At 42.0% G+C, this 17,339-nt stretch overlaps 1 protein-coding gene and 1 long non-coding RNA gene across 15 annotated transcripts in view; both read right to left on the minus strand.

Annotated features, from left to right (window-relative positions):
- Positions 1–2,254: 2,254 nt before the first annotated feature.
- LOC118495867 lies at positions 2,255–10,561 on the minus strand. The gene is made up of 3 exons (XR_004898311.1): positions 10,051–10,561; positions 7,011–7,016; positions 2,255–2,266 (listed from the first exon to the last, which is right to left on the minus strand). It is a non-coding gene; the product is annotated as an uncharacterized LOC118495867 (long non-coding RNA).
- Positions 10,562–10,911: 350 nt separating this feature from the next.
- The window catches only part of LOC116052734 (discs large homolog 1-like protein), a 186,833-nt gene continuing 180,405 nt past the window's right edge, over positions 10,912–17,339 (minus strand). For all 14 annotated transcript variants that reach the window (XM_036005207.1, XM_036005206.1, XM_036005209.1 and 11 more), the window contains 5 exons: positions 17,055–17,156; positions 14,717–14,889; positions 14,388–14,497; positions 12,894–12,985; positions 10,912–11,070 (listed from right to left, as the gene is read on the minus strand). In XM_036005207.1, the coding sequence (XP_035861100.1) occupies positions 10,964–11,070; positions 12,894–12,985; positions 14,388–14,497; positions 14,717–14,889; positions 17,055–17,156 (584 nt within the window). In that variant the 3' untranslated portion in view covers positions 10,912–10,963. The remainder of the gene's footprint in view (positions 11,071–12,893; positions 12,986–14,387; positions 14,498–14,716; positions 14,890–17,054; positions 17,157–17,339) is intronic.

Consider the following 17,339-nt stretch of genomic DNA (forward strand, 5'->3'; position numbering starts at 1 on the left):
ACGGTCACAATTAGGGAGGGACAGAAGCCAGAGACAGCAGGACATTCACTAATGACAGATCAAGCACAATTTTGCTTGGTCTCTCAGATTTTCTTGCTGTGCCATTTCACCTTCTTTGATCTCTTGGCTACCTCATTTCGTCCTCTCTTTCTTTCTTTGTTCCTTGGTTGGTTATATATTCTAGTCTGTTGACTACGTGTTGAGGATGTCAGAAACGTTGATAAAAGTGGTTGGTGATATAATGTAATGGATGCTGATGTTGTTGACGATGGTCGTTGATTATATTGTGTCAACTTTGTAGGGTGATATGTACTTTTCCTACCCTATGTAGTTTACTTTTACGCTGCTATCCATGCACAGGGCTGGATTAACAATTTCATGTGCCCTGGGCAACAAGACTCAAGGCCTGCCCCCCCTCGCCCTAAAGCAACAATCGCAAAGTCGCTATCATCAAGAGCATATAGCCTATACTTCCAGAATAACAAATCAGGCTTCTGCATGGCTCAGTGGAGATGTATGTATTTACAATAGCCTCAGCATAAAGTGCATTCAAGAAACAGAACAGATGCACAAATGTTTAACATAACTTTTTACAATGAATCTTTCACAGAACTTGGTGACTACAGAGTAATTATTAAATGTTTCAGTAAAAGCCAATTATCTTTCGACTGCAACAGTGACATAAAGCAGACAGCTAGGTAAGCCTTAACACCACAGATTATTTGTAAAATGCTAAAATATGAAATTATCACATCATCATCATCATGAAGCAGGCAATTAGTGTGTATGGAGTAAAAGTAAACCATTGGCTACACTGTTGCATGTAGTTCAAAGTCAAGATCATGCTTAGTGTTTCACAATCAACTATATCAACATTTTATGTTGATGCACTACTTTATATTCTTATTTTATTTTAAGAAATGGGCCTTACTACTGGCCTCTTCCTCCCTGTGATCTTCATCCTCCTGATCACTCTCTGCCTCTGTCCCTCTCTCTGAATCTGCAGCCTCCTCTTCCTCCCTGGCATCTTCATCTGCCTCCTTCTGATCACTCTCTACCCCTGTCTCTCTCTCTGAATCTGCAGCCTCCTCTTCATCCCTCACAGTCAATTCTTCCTTTCCCTTTCTCTTTCACTTATTTCTGCATCTCCTTCTGTGGTCTTCTCTTGCTCTGACCAGCCTGGTCTCTCCAGTTTCCTGCCTTCTCCTTCTTCATTTCTCTCCTCTTCCTCCTGTGCACTACTCAGAATTTGAATACAAATGATCGGCCTCAGCAAGCACTGTGTAGTATGTTGTAACGTAACGCCACCGAAACGGCGACCCTCTGTAAACGTTATGAATTCAAACATGCCAGTTTGTAATATTTTGTATTATGCTGTTCTTGTCTTTACTAAAATCAAATATTGGATGTTGGATAGGAAGCTACAGAAACAGTTTTTGACGTGATTTCACATAACATTTTGATTGCACGGGTTGCAAAAATCCGCATATAATTAGGAAAGTGAGGACTGCGTTTATAATGTGATCTAACATAATATTTGACGGACCAGGGCCCCTTAGATGTCCTGTGCCCCTGGGCAAGTGACCAGTTGTCCTAATGGTTAATCCGGCTGTGTCCATGCACCTTGCACCCTGACCACCCTCTCCACCCCCCCACACTGGTCCAACAGAGGAGCACCTTCTCTAAGAGGCTCCGACAGCTTCGATGTCGCACGGACCGCTACAGGAAATCATTCCTACCACAGGCAATAAAACCTTTTAACCCTTCATCTCTAAGTGTGAGATAAGACTCATAGACATCACAACTGCACTGAATGCACCTTGCACAATAGGTTTATCTACATCTTTATCAATACTAGTGGGTGTGGCCAAGGTTTCTTCCTAAAAGAAGTTTTTCTCATTACTGAGGTTTCTTCCTAAAAGGGAGTTTTTCCTCGCCACTGTCGCACTGAATGCTTGCTCTTGGGGCAACTACTTGAATTGTTGGGTAGAGTGTGGTCTAGACCTACTCTATCTGTAAAGTGTCTCGAGATAACTCTTGTTATGATTTGATACTATAAATAAAATTGAATTGAATTGAAACAGTATATATTTTTTAATATTTGTTTTTGTATTCTATTCTATTATTTCATGTATATTGTATCCTATTTAATGTATATTCTGTATGTGTGCTGTGTGTCTGATATTTTGCTGCTGCAATACCATAATTTCCCTTTTTTTTGGGATCAATAAAAAACTATAATAACTTTTTTAATAAATGTTGACAACTGTGCTTTTTGAATGTTCTTGCGAAGGTATTTTTTGGTATTGACACAAGTCAATGTAAAAACATGCATGGCTATACATGTGACAGCTAAATGTCAAATGCAATCTGATATTATTCATATATCCCATATATTCCTTTAAATGTAATTAAACATATTGACAAAGTATTAAGTCATCAGCATAGTTTAGTCTTAGATAAGTTTAGTTTATTCACAAAACAATTTAAAGTACTGTCCTAAGAAATATTGGTGATATGTGAAATGGGGCATTATCTAAAGAATGTATAAAGTAACACAGATAGTAAACATACTATTATAAATATTAACAAATAATCTAGATTAAAACAGATGGCCTAAATGTTAAACATTTAGTCTTTATGAGTATATTTGTTATTTATCTCGAACAATCAACAGTATGTTTATCTATCCATCTACTGGTATTTATTTGTCCTCGTACGGTTACGGTGGTGTTCCAGTTGGACTGTGTGTAGAACTTGTACGTATTTGTGTGTCTTGTATGTGTTTATACTTGCTGCACACCTAATCGCCCTTCAGGGACACAAATAAAGTTGAAGATGAAGATGTGGCGACTGTCTTACTGCGACTGATCTGCGTCATCATTGTCATTAACCAACACAACACAGGGAGGGGTAATCAAGGTTTTCTACATTCCAGGACGAGGAGCAGTACTTTGGTTCGGTTTCCTCGTTTAAAATTAATCCTCAGTTAAAACTTGCCCTACATATAGATTTCATAGAACAGTGTTTTTCTATACTACAGTATTATAATCTGCTGTTACTCTGAAATATTAATTTAAACCCTAAAGCTGCCTACACATAGCTCTGCGCCGGCCGTTCCATTGATTTCCTCTTGGGGGAGAACTCTGTTGGACCAGTGTGGGGGGGGTGGAGAGGGTGGTCGGGGTTATCCATGATAGATAACAGTTTGTTCAGTGACCTCCTCTCCACCACAGCTTCAAATGTCTCCTGTTTGCAGCCAATAACGGAGCCAGCCTTCCTGATCAGTTTGTTCAGTCTGTTTGTGTCACTGTGGAGGAGAACAGAGCGCTGGCCACAACTTGCTTACTCATGTAAACTTATTTAATTATTGTTTTATATATATTTATCTATTATGGTTAATTTCAACCTGGGTCTTTGAGTATCACTCTGAACCCCCAAAATAAATGCAGGCACTATCTGATTTTTACAGAGAAACCTGAAATGAAATCCCTGATGAAGACATGAAAGCCAAAGAAAGCACCGTGTTGATGGACTGGTTAACAGTTTGAAACCAGGTTAAACTATGATTTATAAACTTAGCACAAAAAGTAAGGAAATTTGTGTTTGGTAGATTATTTCTCTGTGGTAACAATGCTTTTTGGCAATAAATCTTATACTGTTGGAAAGCCTGTTTAGTTCCCTTTCAAATGGTACCCCATTTGTAAGGAACATGCATTTGTGGGATGAGCAGCAGCGCTGAATATGTGGGTTGTGCCCATGAAAAATTTGCCAAATCTTCTCTGCCAATGCCAAACAGCTTATTCTGCCATTGACTCGTTTGGTGTTTGGTGGATTGGATGATTGAAGTTTGAAGAAACAAGACATATTGGCAATTTAACAATTTATTTCACAAACAGTCTCCTCAGTAGCGTGTAGAAGAACCATACACAGCCACAACAGCCTGGCTCCTCCTCCTCATGCTGGTCACCATCCTGGTCACACACTGCTGTGGGATGGCATCCCATTCTTCAGCCAGCAGTCCTGACCTCAACCCCGTTGAACACTTGTAGGATCAGCTTGGGCGTGCTGTTCGTGCCAGAGCGACCAACACGACCACGTTGGCTGACTTGCGACAAATGCTGGTTCATTTCAAATGGGGCACCATTTGAAAGGGAACTAAACAGGCTTTCCAACGGTATAACCTCTTCCAAAAACCATGTTAAAATGATATCCAAAAGAATTACATTCAATCTTTGTAATTTCAAGCAAATCAGAGGATCTCTGTTAGATGCAGCTGCCCTGATGTTTCTGCACTCAATGATACTTTCACACTTGAACTACTGCATCGTCAGCTGGTCAATGGCGGGTTCTACTATCCTAAAACCAGTTGAGCTTCTGTACAAAAAGGCACTCAAAACTTTCAAATTCTCTTATCATCATTGCAACATCTTAGAGAAATATAACTTATTAAAGGCGAAGCTCTGCTACTCTGCTACTTGGGCGGAGGGATTTGCTCGCAGCAAGCCTTTGAGAATATAGTTCCCGGTTTGTTTACGGTTATAAGATGGCTGTGTCTCATGTTACGTTGTTTTTTGTACACGCTGTGACTCTACAAATCACAACACGTAAATAGGAACATGTTGGCGTTATTTTGTCACTTATTGGGAGCAGTAGGCTAGCTGGAACCAGTTACCTGCAGGTTCTGTGCTAGGCTAAGCTAGCTGGAACCAGTTACCTGCAGGTTCTGTGCTTGGCTAAGCTAGCTGGAACCAGTTACCTGCAGGTTCTGTGCTAGGCTAAGCTACCGTTGGAGCTCAGACAGCGTTACAACACGCACGGACACAAGAAGGGTATGTATCGTCTTATCTAACTCTGGGGGTTATGGTGAATAAGCTAAAGTCCCAATAAGTCGGCGTGTTCCTTTAAGAGCCAAGTAAAGTTGTGGCTTGGAGCTAACCAAACGTGCAACCACCTCTAACTGTATCCTGTACTGTATTAGCCCAGTAGAGCATACTAATGAATTGTGTCTCCGTTTTAACACCTACTAATGAATTGTCCCGTTTTTCTTTTTCTTTCTTCCCGTTTCTCTCTGTTTTATATAGCAAATGTTACTATTGTATATCTTTTGTCATTTTTTATTGTAACTTCAACCTGCCTAATGGACTACAGATGGAAATTAGCCCCTGGGCTACAATCTGCCATTTTTACGTGTACTGCTGTAAATGTTCATCAATCTGCATTGTCCTGAAATAATAAATAAATAAATAAAGTATAAGATTTATTGCCAAAAAGCATCGTTACCACAGAGAAATAATCTAGCGAACACAAATTTCCTTACTTTTTGTGCTAAGTTCAGATATAACATGTAACATTTACACATTATAATGTCTAACAGCCACTCAGCATGTTCTACATGTTGTTGTGTACTTACGTAACTCCAAATATTTCCAACAATGTTCAAGGTAATGCTACGTTACATTTGTGCATGCGTTGGTGTTGTAATGGTCTGCCAGAAGCTGTCAGAAACTGACTTTTTATACAGTTTTAAGCCACATTTTTACATCTTGGTGGTTTCATATTGTGTGCTTAATATAAATTAAGTTTGACTGAAAACTGGCCGAAAACTGGCCGCAAACTAACCGAAAACTGGCAGAAAACTGGCCGAAAACTGACTGAAAACTGACTGAAAACTGACTAAAAACTAGGGGTGCACGATTCAGAAAATGTCACGATTCAATATCAATTTTTAGGCTCACGATTCGATTCAAAATCGATTTTCAATTCAAAAACGATTCTTGATTAAAAAATGATTCACAGTATGTAAATGTAGTTACTTTTCCCATGTGATTGCAGTACACATACACTTTAAAAAATACATAAAAAAAAAAATATATATATATATTTTATTTTAATTAAAAAATATGAATCGATTTTTGGAATTCTATGAATCAATTCTGAATCGGTAGAGCTTGAATCACGATACGAATGTGAATCGAATTTTTTGCACAGCCCTACAAACAACTAACTGAAAACTGGCCGGAAACTGGAGTAATGAGTCCAACTTGGAAGATGTTTTTGTGGGCAAACATATCTCATACCTGCAAACTCCCACCCCAAATAAAAACTCTTCAGATCTACACGATTCACGTGGATGACATTTTCCCCTTTCAAAACGGCGATTTTCGCTGAAAAGCGACTAGTTTGCAGGTATGATAACTGGTCCCAGTCAGTTATCATTTAATCAGCTGATTCAAACAAACAACAATCGTTATCGGACCTGAAAACTCAAAAAAAAGAAGAGCAGAGCACCAGTTACTGTTTTCTTGTTAAGATTTTATTATGCTTAAAAAAGAAAATTAAAAGACAGAGGAAGGTGGTGATCAAAGAAAAAGAAAAAATATATATTCAAATATCTTTATACTTTTCTATTCATCATATATGATTAACAATGCAAAGAAAACAATTCCCGTAGTAGTAGTGCTTAAGTAAAGTTCAATATAGACTTTTTATTATAACAAAATAGGCAGTTTACCGAGGGTTAAATATCTGTCAAAATCTCATTGTACAATAATAACCTGCATGTTTGGGACACACCTGCGGACGCCCGGAGGTGGCAGCTCGTCTCCAGGCGCACACATCCATCCCATCATGAGCGACATCGTTTCCATGGTAAGACACTGACGACGCCGGCGGACGTCTGACGGGGTTCGAACTTGCGTCCCAAGAGGGCGCCGCACCGAACAACCCAAACCCCAAAACACACCGAGAATAACGAAAATTACAAAAAAAGAAATCAAAAAGAAAATCAGTGAAAATCAAGTTTATTTAAAGTTTAAAGGAGAATTACGGTCAGTTTCAACCCGTAGCTCTGTTGTGTGTAAATGTGGAGTGCTGTCAGAGAGAAAAACTAAACCAATCAGGCTGCCTACACCGAGTTATCCTCCTGCTAGCGTTAGCATCCAACAGGCCTAAACAGGGCAAGTTATAAACGTGTTTTTAGCCTCTAAACAGGCTCGAAATGTCATTACAAGTACCTCCCCATGAGCAGTGATTCCTTCCACACAGTGAATCTGACTGGAATACTGGATTGTATGAGTTCAACAATCAACTAGTGTGGACTTGACCGGAAAACAGGAAATAAACAGAGGTATGTGCACTGGCTGGATTAACACAACTTTTATGCCTTTCTGTCACATCTACAGCAGTCAGATTCACTGTGATCCCTCAGAAGGAATCACTGCTCATGGGGAGGCTCTTGTAATGACATTTTGAGCATGTTTAGAGGCTTAAAACACGTTTAAAACTTGCCCTGTTTAAGCCTGCTGGGTGCTAACGCTAGCAGGAGGATAACACGGTGTAGGCAGCCTGATTGTTTTCGTTTTTCTCGCTACTGACAGCACTCCACATTTACACACAACAGAGCTACGGGTTGAAATTGACCGTAATTCTCCTTTAAGTTACACTGTAAAACATCTCGTTAGGTTGTTCTGTCTTTAAAAACTCGTTAAGATTAAGAGAATATTTCAAGCTGCTTTCACTGACGCACAGAAGTTAAAAAACGATTTAATAATTAGGACTGATATATCGGTGAGCAGCCTGTTCTCATGAACCGTACGTTCGTAAAGCTACGAAAAGTTAGGCACCGTAATTCGTATGATTTACACGTTATTTTGTGTGCTGTGTGCACGACACTGACTGCTGCTGTTTAACCCTTGTGTTGCCTTCCTGTCGACCAACAAGCAACTTAATTTTTCTGGGTCAAAATTTAAAAATAATTTTATTTTGGTCATCACTATAGCTTTGGTCATTTATTTGTTTTACACATTTGTCACATTTCCCAGTGTTTTTCAAGCTTTTACGACGTTTTTTTGTCACTTTTTTCGATGTCTTTGTCGATTTCTTCTGCACTTTATTAAATTTTTGTTATTTTTCCCACATTTTTGTCACTTTTTTCAATGTTATTTTATCATTTTTTTTTTTTTTTTTAAATGCTATAACATTGAATAAAACACCCAAATTCAATGAAAGTAGTGAACTGATCATTTATTTTATTTGTGAAGAGCGATGTAGGGAACCATCCACGTTATTTTATTTGAAAATTTGGTTGAAATAAACCCAATTTTTTGATATAGAAACTTTTTGAAAGACAAAAGACTTTCACCCTGGAAATGGGTGTTTTAGGAGAGTTTAAATCCAAACCAAACTATCTTTTTTTCCTAAACTTTCGTTTCAGTGCCTAAACTTAACGTTCGTCGCCGGATAATGCTCACTTTTTCTTTTGCTGAATTTAAACGTAATCTCCTCCGAAACCACCGGCAGCTGGCGGTGCTCTGTAGCCGGCTCAAAGTCACCTATTCTAGGGTAACTGAACCACCGACTACCGCCGATCTGAAGGAGCACCAGGCGAAGGGTTGGTCATCGTTTGGATTTTAATAATTCCGATTCTTCCTTTCGACTCCGGTTCTGATCGATTCTCGATTCCGATTCTTTGAGTGGTGGAGATGAAACGGGTCACATACTTACAGTATTTCACAAATAAGAGGAATTATTTTGATTCAATGGTGGGTTTGCAGTTTTACAGCTTTTTCAATGTAAAATAAAGCCAGACTAGAGCGCTGCTTACTGAGCTCCACGGCTGCAACACAACAAGAGCCTGGCCGCTACGGAAACCCAACCTTGCGCATATTAAAATAGGACCCGGCCCCTGGCAGATTTAATCCGGCCCCTCGCATATTAATTTAGATTCATAATAAAGTTTGGACCTGCTGAGCTGTGCGTCAAACCAAAAAGACAGGAATCTGTTTTTTAAACTACAACTACGCTCAGAGGAGAATTTGGCAGATTTGCCGACTTTGAGACACAAATTGTGAAACAGGTTTCTTGATTTGCTAAACTCTTACGACGGCTGAGGGACTTTTTGCTGACGTTTTGTAGGGCTTTGTGTCGACTGAATTTCGACAAAAGTCGATACGAGTGACAAAAAAAGCAACAAAATGTTGCAAAAGCTGACAACTGTTGACAAAAAAGTGACGAAAACGTTCGAGAAAGCAACAAAAAAAGGCCAAAACAGCAACATGCGGTAATACAGTCAAAGATATTCGACCGTATGTTTGTAAAAGCATGTCGATAAACTCTACATCTGGCTCGTGACGGGATTCTCTTTTCCAGTTTGGCCCGTCAACAGCGGAAAAAAACATAACTTTTGTTGTCGCTTTTCAGCGTTTTTATCACTTTTTCTGACTTCTTAGTCGCTTTTTCAAACATTGTTTTGCGCTTTTCCCAACATTTTGTCAGCCTCGTGAGACCGTCCTGATCTGGCGAGCTCCAGTTTTCCACTCCCAGATCAGTCTGGCATCTTGAGACAGAGAAAATTTGGAGCCGTTCGCCAAACGACCGACCAATCAGCGTTGGTTTTGAGGCGGGTTTAGGTGTGACGCAACCAGAAGCGACTGTTCAGTCTAAACAACGTGGCGGCTTCCACGGATGAGATGAGCGTAGCTATCGCGCATGTTTTATCCGAATTAGAAAGTATTCCTTCATTGAAAGAAGAGCAAAAAACGGCACTGGAGGCTTTTCTCAGAGGAAAAGATGGTTTTGCTCTTCTTCAGAAGTGTACCGTGAAAACTTGGTGGGGATTGTCGTTGATGAGGTTCATGTCACATACAAATGGTACGTTTAAACGTTAACGTTAGCTACGTTACCTAACTTAGTTGTATGTTAAACGATGGCATTAGAAGAACCGCAAGGTCCTTGAAGCCAAACCAACGCTAGCTACACTAACTTATCTAGCTTGGTTGATCTGATTGGTTGATTTGGCCCGTCTGTCACCAACATAGGTGGTGATAGACAGATGGTTTATCCAATCAGCTAACCAGGATTTTCGCCCCTTCCCAAAAGTTCTCCAACGGAAAGTTCCCAGATGGATATGCCGAGCAAATGGGAAGCAATCCATCTGGAGTCAGGTTAACATTTTGTCACTTTTTTTCCGACATTTTCGCTCCTTATTTCAACGTCCCATATTTCGGATATAAAAAAACTCTGAAAACAAGTCAAATTTGACCCGAGAACAACATGATGGTTAACGATAATGGTTTTAGGTTCCTGTCCAGACAGAACCGACCGGAGACTGAGATGTTTTACAGCGTAGGTAGAAAAAAACGACCGCTGTGAGCTTCGCCCTCATGAAATGAAGGTGAAACGAAAAGGGTCAAAAATGCAAAAATGGTCACCAAAATGCAGCCATAGGAAGGTCAACCAGGATTCATCAGGGTGGATGAATGAAGCGCCCCCACCCAGCGGCGGAGCAGGAACCCCGCAGAGCGTCTGCCGCAGCGGCGAGCAAAAACCAAACGTGACTCAAGTGTAAAAAAAAACTAAAATAGAAAAGATAAAAGATGAAATGCAGAACAGAAGATGACAGGCAGTGACGTCATGTCAGACGCTGGAGGGGCTGATGGGAAATAAAACGGGTGATTAACTTGACATGCTGTTAAAGCTCAAACGTGCAAAGTTTTTGCTTTTTTCTTGTCTCTGACAGACGCTGCCTGAGACTCAAACTCCGTCCTTAAAAAAAAAAAAATAATAATCTGATAGAATCTGAAAGAAAAAAAACCCCCCAAAAAACTAAAAATATCAAATCTTCTTCGTACATTTTCTTCTCGCCACTGGCCATGGACTCGTCTTCTTTTCGTCTTCTCCTCCCTTAAACATTAAGGAGCTGTACCGCATTGAGTGTGATGTCATCGTACTTCCTGTGTGCTTTCGCTCTGCTGGTCAGGAAAAAAACCCAACGATGGAGTCTTATTCTGGCAACAGCAACAGAAACCCAAAACTACAAAACAAAAGTCTTTAGTCGGCCGGTGTGTCGAGGAAGTTGAGAGGAAGGGGGAGGGAGGAAGTGTGGCTGCCGTTATGCGCGTCGACGTTTTCTTTTTCAAAATAAAAGCGGGTGAATCTAAAAGAGAGGACAGAGTTTTGATCCTCATAACTTCTCCTTGGACTGGACCCAGATGAACGGCCCCGACTGCTCCTCGATGATCTGCTTCACCTGCTCGTAGATCTCCTCCAGCGTGTCGCCCTGGACGACGGCTGAAACACAAACACAGAGGTACAGATGAGACACGTTTTGGGAGGAACCTCTAAGCTCACCCAGAAAGAGCGTGCGCCCCCACGTAGGCTGAGCTCTTTGCAGCGGCGTGGGTACGGCCCTTTGCTGCGCGTTATCCCCATAGACTGTATATATAATGAACCAGCAGGTCCCGTGTCTCTGGACGGAGACCAGTGAAGGATATTAGAAGATCTATCTAAGACAGATTTTTATTGATCCCAAAAAATGGGAAATAACGGTGTTGCAGCAGCAAAATATCAGACACACAGCACACATACAGAGTAAACATTAAATAATAGGAAACAATATACATGAAATAATAATTGAATACTACACGAGCAATATTTAAAATATATACAATTTGGAAATAATAGAAAGAATAAAGACATTTGCACTAGGGGTGGAACGGTACATGTATTCGTATTGAACCGAAACGGTACGGGCGTCACGGTTCGGTACATGAATTTACACGGAGAATACACGGTATAAAAATACATAAAACTTGCGTGCAAATTAATGTAATGCGGAACTACTTCAGGGACACCTAATCTGTAGTGCCGCCGCTCTGAAGCTCCCGAGCTCCACCTACATGTCGACGGTCCAGTGAGTGAGTCAGAGCCATAGGCCGTATATATAATGGAGCACCAGGTCCCGTGTCTCTGGACGGAGACCAGTGAAGGATATTAGAAGATCTTTCCCGGTGATGGCTGAGCGTTACTGAGCAGCCTCCAACTGAGCTTGAAGACGTAGATGTGACGTGAGCAACCTGTCTGAAAGTTGGAGGTCTTCTGGTAGCTGTGCCAAGAGAAATCTCAATCATTCCCAATCTAGCAGAGACGGAGAGCGTAGGTATATGTAAGGAGATAACATAGACACAGGCTAATTATTGATCACTAAAATGATAGTTAACATTAGTAATTACACTTAAACAGCTAATGGAAGTCCAAACTGCCTGAGAGCTTCTCCTGTACTATACGGTAATTCCTCTACTATGAGACAGTAAGTCTCGTGGTTATGACCCAATCGTTAGCCTATTTTTATAAAAACGTCTGCTACGGAGCCATAACGTGAGCTACAAGGTAATGGAGCCTTTTATACATTGTCGTGTTTCTTTAGACGACGGCTGAAACAAAAACACAAGAGGTACAGATGAGACACGTTTTGGGAGGAACCTCTAAGCTCACCCAGAAAGAGCGTGCGCCCCCACGTAGGCTGAGTTCTTCGCAGCGGCGTGGGTACGGCCCTTTGCTGCATGTCATCCCCCATCTCTCTCCCCCTTTCCTGTCTATCCACTGTCACTACAGGGTTCAGACGCATTTTAACCCGTACTTTTTCATGACTTTTCGTCAAATTTCTATGACTATGTATTCCTGAAAATGTCAGTCGACATTATACAATAAGAATAAATACCTGTGTTAAAGTTTACCCTCAGAGGTTTAACAATTAAATGAATGACAATTTATGTAATGAGTCGCCAGTAATGGCCGTTCGAAAAATCCAAAATCCGGAAGCAGCAGCCAGAACCACGTGACGCGTTCGTCCAATCAGCTGCTGGTTTTATATTTTGGGCGACAATACAGATTAGCACCGCCTGCTGTTATGGAGACGTATTACGTCTCGTCTCTTCGGTGTGTTCTGAGGAACTTTTTGGACCAACTCGGGGAGACTGATCAGTCACACTGGCTTTTCTGCCAACTGGTCGGCCGTCTGGTTGGTGTGTAACGGCCTTTAGACAAAAGCTCGGACAGTGTCAGTGAAGGCAACACGAGGTTCTGCCTGCCGGCTGCAGGTGGCGCTGTCTCACCTGTGAAATGCTCGGTGAACTCCTGCTCCAGCTTGGTGGCTCTGTCGAAGGTTTTCCTGCCCTGCTCCTCCGTCAAACGCTTGTTCATCTCCCTGCAGGAACAGACACAACGTCACTGTTGAACTAGTCTCCTGGATGGGAGGAAAACCTGCTCTGGTTAATTGGCATTTGTTTAAATCCCCGTTTGTTTCCCTCTCGTTCCCCCTGCTCTGGCGTTTCCCCCTCTCGTTCCCCCTGCTCTGGCGTTTCCCCCTCTCGTTCCCCCTGCTCTGGCGTTTCCCCCTCTCGTTCCCCCTGCTCTGGCGTTTCCCCCTCTCATTCCCCCTGCTCTGGCGTTTCCCCCTCTCATTCCCCCTGCTCTGGCGTTTCCCCCTCTCATTCCCCCTGCTCTGGTGTTGCCCCCTCTCATTCCCCCTGCTCTGGTGTTTCCCCCTCTCATTCCCCCTGCTCTGGTGTTTCCCCCTCTCGTTCCCCCTGCTCTGGTGTTTCCCCCTCTCGTTCCCCCTGCTCTGGCTTTTCCTCTCTCTCATTCCTCCTGCATTCCTCCAGAAATGGTGATAGGTGTAAACCGAGCCCTGGGTATCCTGCTCTGCCTTTGAGAAAATGAAAGCTCAGATGGACCGATCTGGAATCTTCCCTTTATGACGTCATAAGAGGAAAGGTTACCTCCCCTTTATCTGCTTTGCCCGCCCAGAGAATTTGGCCCGCCCATGAGAGAGAGAGAGACATCATGGCTTTCAAATGAGCAAAGTGGTAGTTGGTCAAGGCCACACCCTCCACCTTGCCCCCCCCCCCTCCTCCTCAATAGCATTTAAAGCTACAGAGACAGGAATGGCACATCCTAAGGAAAGATCATTGTGGGACTGGCTCTAGTGGCTGGAATTCTGCACCAAGGCTGAATTTAGGGAAAGAGACTTCAGATACAGTATTAGGGGACCACTAAGGTCTATATAAAGAGACTTCAGATACAGTATTAGAGGACCACTAAGGTCTATATAAAGAGACTTCAGATACAGTATTAGGGGACCACTAAGGTCTATATAAAGAGACTTCAGATCCAGTATTAGGGGACCACTAAGGTCTATATAAAGAGACTTCAGATACAGTATTAGGGGACCACTAAGGTCTATATAAAGAGACTTCAGATACAGTATTAGAGGACCACTAAGGTCTATATAAAAGAGACTTCAGATACAGTATTAGGGGACCACTAAGGTCTATATAAAAGCATCCAAAAAGCAGCATGTCATGGGACCTTTAAACAGAGATTAGTTCTTCTACTGTTGATAAAAACAATTGGTGCACCGACATCACTTTTGGCTCAAAACTCAAACGCTTAAAAACCAAAATGTAGCGATGGAGATGGAGCCTGAGGGACATCTGGCAGATCTTCCAGAGGCACCGGAGAAATCACGGAAATGGAACATCGTCTACTGATATAGACTGCTGTTGAACTGACTGCGTTTCACAGAGAAGACGATGTTTGTGACTCACATGATGTTCTCCACAGATTTGGGTTTGATGAAGACGGCGATGGGATGAAGCTGAGCCAGCTGGAGTCTCTTGATGGCGTTCCCTGACACGTCCAGGATACAGTGTTTACCCTGACAACAACAGACGGAGAACGGAAACAGAAAGATGTGTTAATTTACACAAAGCTGGTATTTCAGACTGTACGTTTGGTTGTGTTTCTGTAGTAAGTAATGGCTGATGATTATGAATTTTATTTTAAAATGAGTAATCTGCGTTAAAATGAAAACGCAAAAGCAAAAGCTACAAAAACTTTGAAGAAAGCGAACAAAGTCCCAGGCGGGCGTGGGTACCTTCTCGGCCACCTGTCGGACCGACTGCACGCTGGTTCCATACAGGTGGTTGTTGTACTGTCCCGCCTCGATGAACTTATGGTCCTGGATGTCCTTCTCCATCTGCTCTCTGGAAACCACAAAGTGGTAGTCTCTGCCGTCCACCTCGTAGTCCCGCTTCGGCCGAGTCGTATCTGAGAGAGAAAGAAGGAGAAAGACGGAGACTTTAACGTTTCTATAAACAGGGGACTATTTTATGTTCATTTGGTTCACACACATAAATATAAATCACATTATTGAAACATAAAATCCGTGTGAGGATGTGGTTCTATATCAATTAACACACACAAAGAACATACCTAATGTAAACATTCAATATCACTGGTTAATTTCAAGTATTAGTGTTCCGTAAGAAAGCTTTTTTGCACACCGGCAGGGCGTAGGATATGATCAAAAGTAGCAGATCAAAAGCTTAGTAAAATAATTTATTTAGAAAAATACGTTTCGGTCTCAGACCTTCATCAGGTAAATTTACCTGATGAAGGTCTGAGACCGAAACGTTGTACTTTTCTAAATAAATTATTGCTGGTGTAATGGTCAGTGTGCGGGACTCTTCTCTAAGTATTAGTGTTCAAAAGTTTATGAAAAATTTAAGGTAGATTTTATTTATTAATTACCCCAAATTACATCTTTTAGACAGCAGGACTTAGTCTGTTTTTATTTGTCAAAACATACTGACTTTTTTTCATTGCTCTTAGTACCTTATTGTCCCACTAGAGCACTGCGCTCCCAGAACTCAGAGCTACTTGTGGTTCCTAGAGTCTCTAAAAGTAGAATGGGAGCCAGAGCCTTCAGCTACCAGGCTCCTCTCCTGTGGAACCAGCTCCCAACTTGGGTTCGGGGGGCTGACACCGTCGCCACATTTAAGAATAAACTGAAAACCATCATCTTTGATAAAGCTTATAGTTAGGGAGTGAGGAGTTGCAGCATAGTAGAGTAGAGTAGAGGGAGGCAGGAAGTACAAGCCCGTTCCAGCAGGGGAGAGTACGAGCCCGGTCCAGGGCCCCTCTCTTTAGCCTGCCTCTCTTAGTTATACTATTATAACTCTAGACTGCTGTGGGAAGCTCCTTCCAAGGACACAATGAGCCGCTCCCTCTTCTCTCTTTTCACTTGTCTCCTTTTGTGTGCATCTTAGTCCCAGAAATGCCTGTTACTAACCTAGCTCTGGGGGGTTTTCTCCCCGGAGTCCCTTTGCTTCTTCTTCACCCAGAACATCGCCTTGGAATTGGGTGGCACCTACACCGGGGTCCTGGGTGCAGCTGACGCTATGGACTTACTACACCCTGCTACGCTCTGCGATTCCCCGCAGTGTCCGACTGCGTCCTGCCGCGTCCAACCGCGTCCACCCAGGCTGCTGTGCCACACTACACCCCGTAACGCCCTGCTGTGCCCTACTATGACATGAACTACTACGACTACCATTGTGATCACTGCTTCACTATCTTTATTATGACTATTATTGCCACCATTCACCACTCCCCCAACTGGTGCCGTCAGACACCGCCTACCAAGAGTCTGGGTCTGTCCGAGGTTTCTTCCTAACAAAAAAGGGAGTTTTTCCTCGCCACTGTCGCTATAGCTACTGCTAATGCTTGCTCTTGAGGCAACCACTGTAATAGTTGGGGCTTCGTAAACTACAGAGTGTGGTCTAGACCTACTCTATCTGTAAAGTGTCTCGAGATAACTCTTGTTATGATTTGATACTATAAATAAAATTTAATTGAATTGTAAGGGATTGTTGGGTCTTTGTAAATTATAGAGTGTGGCCCGTATATTAATTTGGGTTCACAATATATTTTGGCCCGCCTAGTTGTGCGCCAAACCAAAAACACAGGAGAGTGTTTTTTAAACTGCAATTACCTGACATTTAATGCAGAATATGGCAGATTTGCCGACTCTGAGACTCAGAAATTTCCCCAGAAGCAGAGAGAGAGTTTTCATATTCAGGTTGTGAAACAGGTTGTTGTTGAAAAAAATCATCGTTTTGCTTGATTTGCTAAATTTTATGATGGTTAAGGAACTATTTTGATGACTTTTGTAGGGCTTCATGTCAACAAAAATGCGACAAAAAGCGTACAAAAATGTCGGAAAAAGCAACAAATTTACAAAAAGGTGACAAATGTCTGAGAAAGCCACAAAAAAAAATCACCCCTGCTGTAAAGTATCCTGAGATAACTCTTGTTATAAGTTGATACTATGAATAAAATTGAATTGAAATAGTCCTTTTTTTCTCTTTTAAACTATTCCAACTTTTTCCTCTCATACTGACAAAGCGTGCCGTGTTCCTGCGAGGACTTACGAGGGACGCAGGATCCGAACTTGTCGGGGAACTCGGAGATCAGGTCGTCGTTGATCCGATCCTTCATGGGCCCGAGAACGATGACGGGACGGGTGTAGTTCACTGTCAGAGAAGACGGAAACAGGAAGAGGTCAGAGCTTAAATCACTGAATATAAGACCGTTTTTTTCCACCGTGAATATATCTGAAAAGGTGAGGTTGTCCTCACAGAATCACAGAATGTTTACGCAGATGGAGAGCCCAAAAAGACCGTCTTAAAAACATCTGTTACTCAAAATATTCAAAG

The sequence above is a fragment of the Sander lucioperca genome, chromosome 9 (genome assembly GCF_008315115.2).
Source record: "Sander lucioperca isolate FBNREF2018 chromosome 9, SLUC_FBN_1.2, whole genome shotgun sequence".
Classification (NCBI taxonomy): domain Eukaryota; kingdom Metazoa; phylum Chordata; class Actinopteri; order Perciformes; family Percidae; genus Sander; species Sander lucioperca.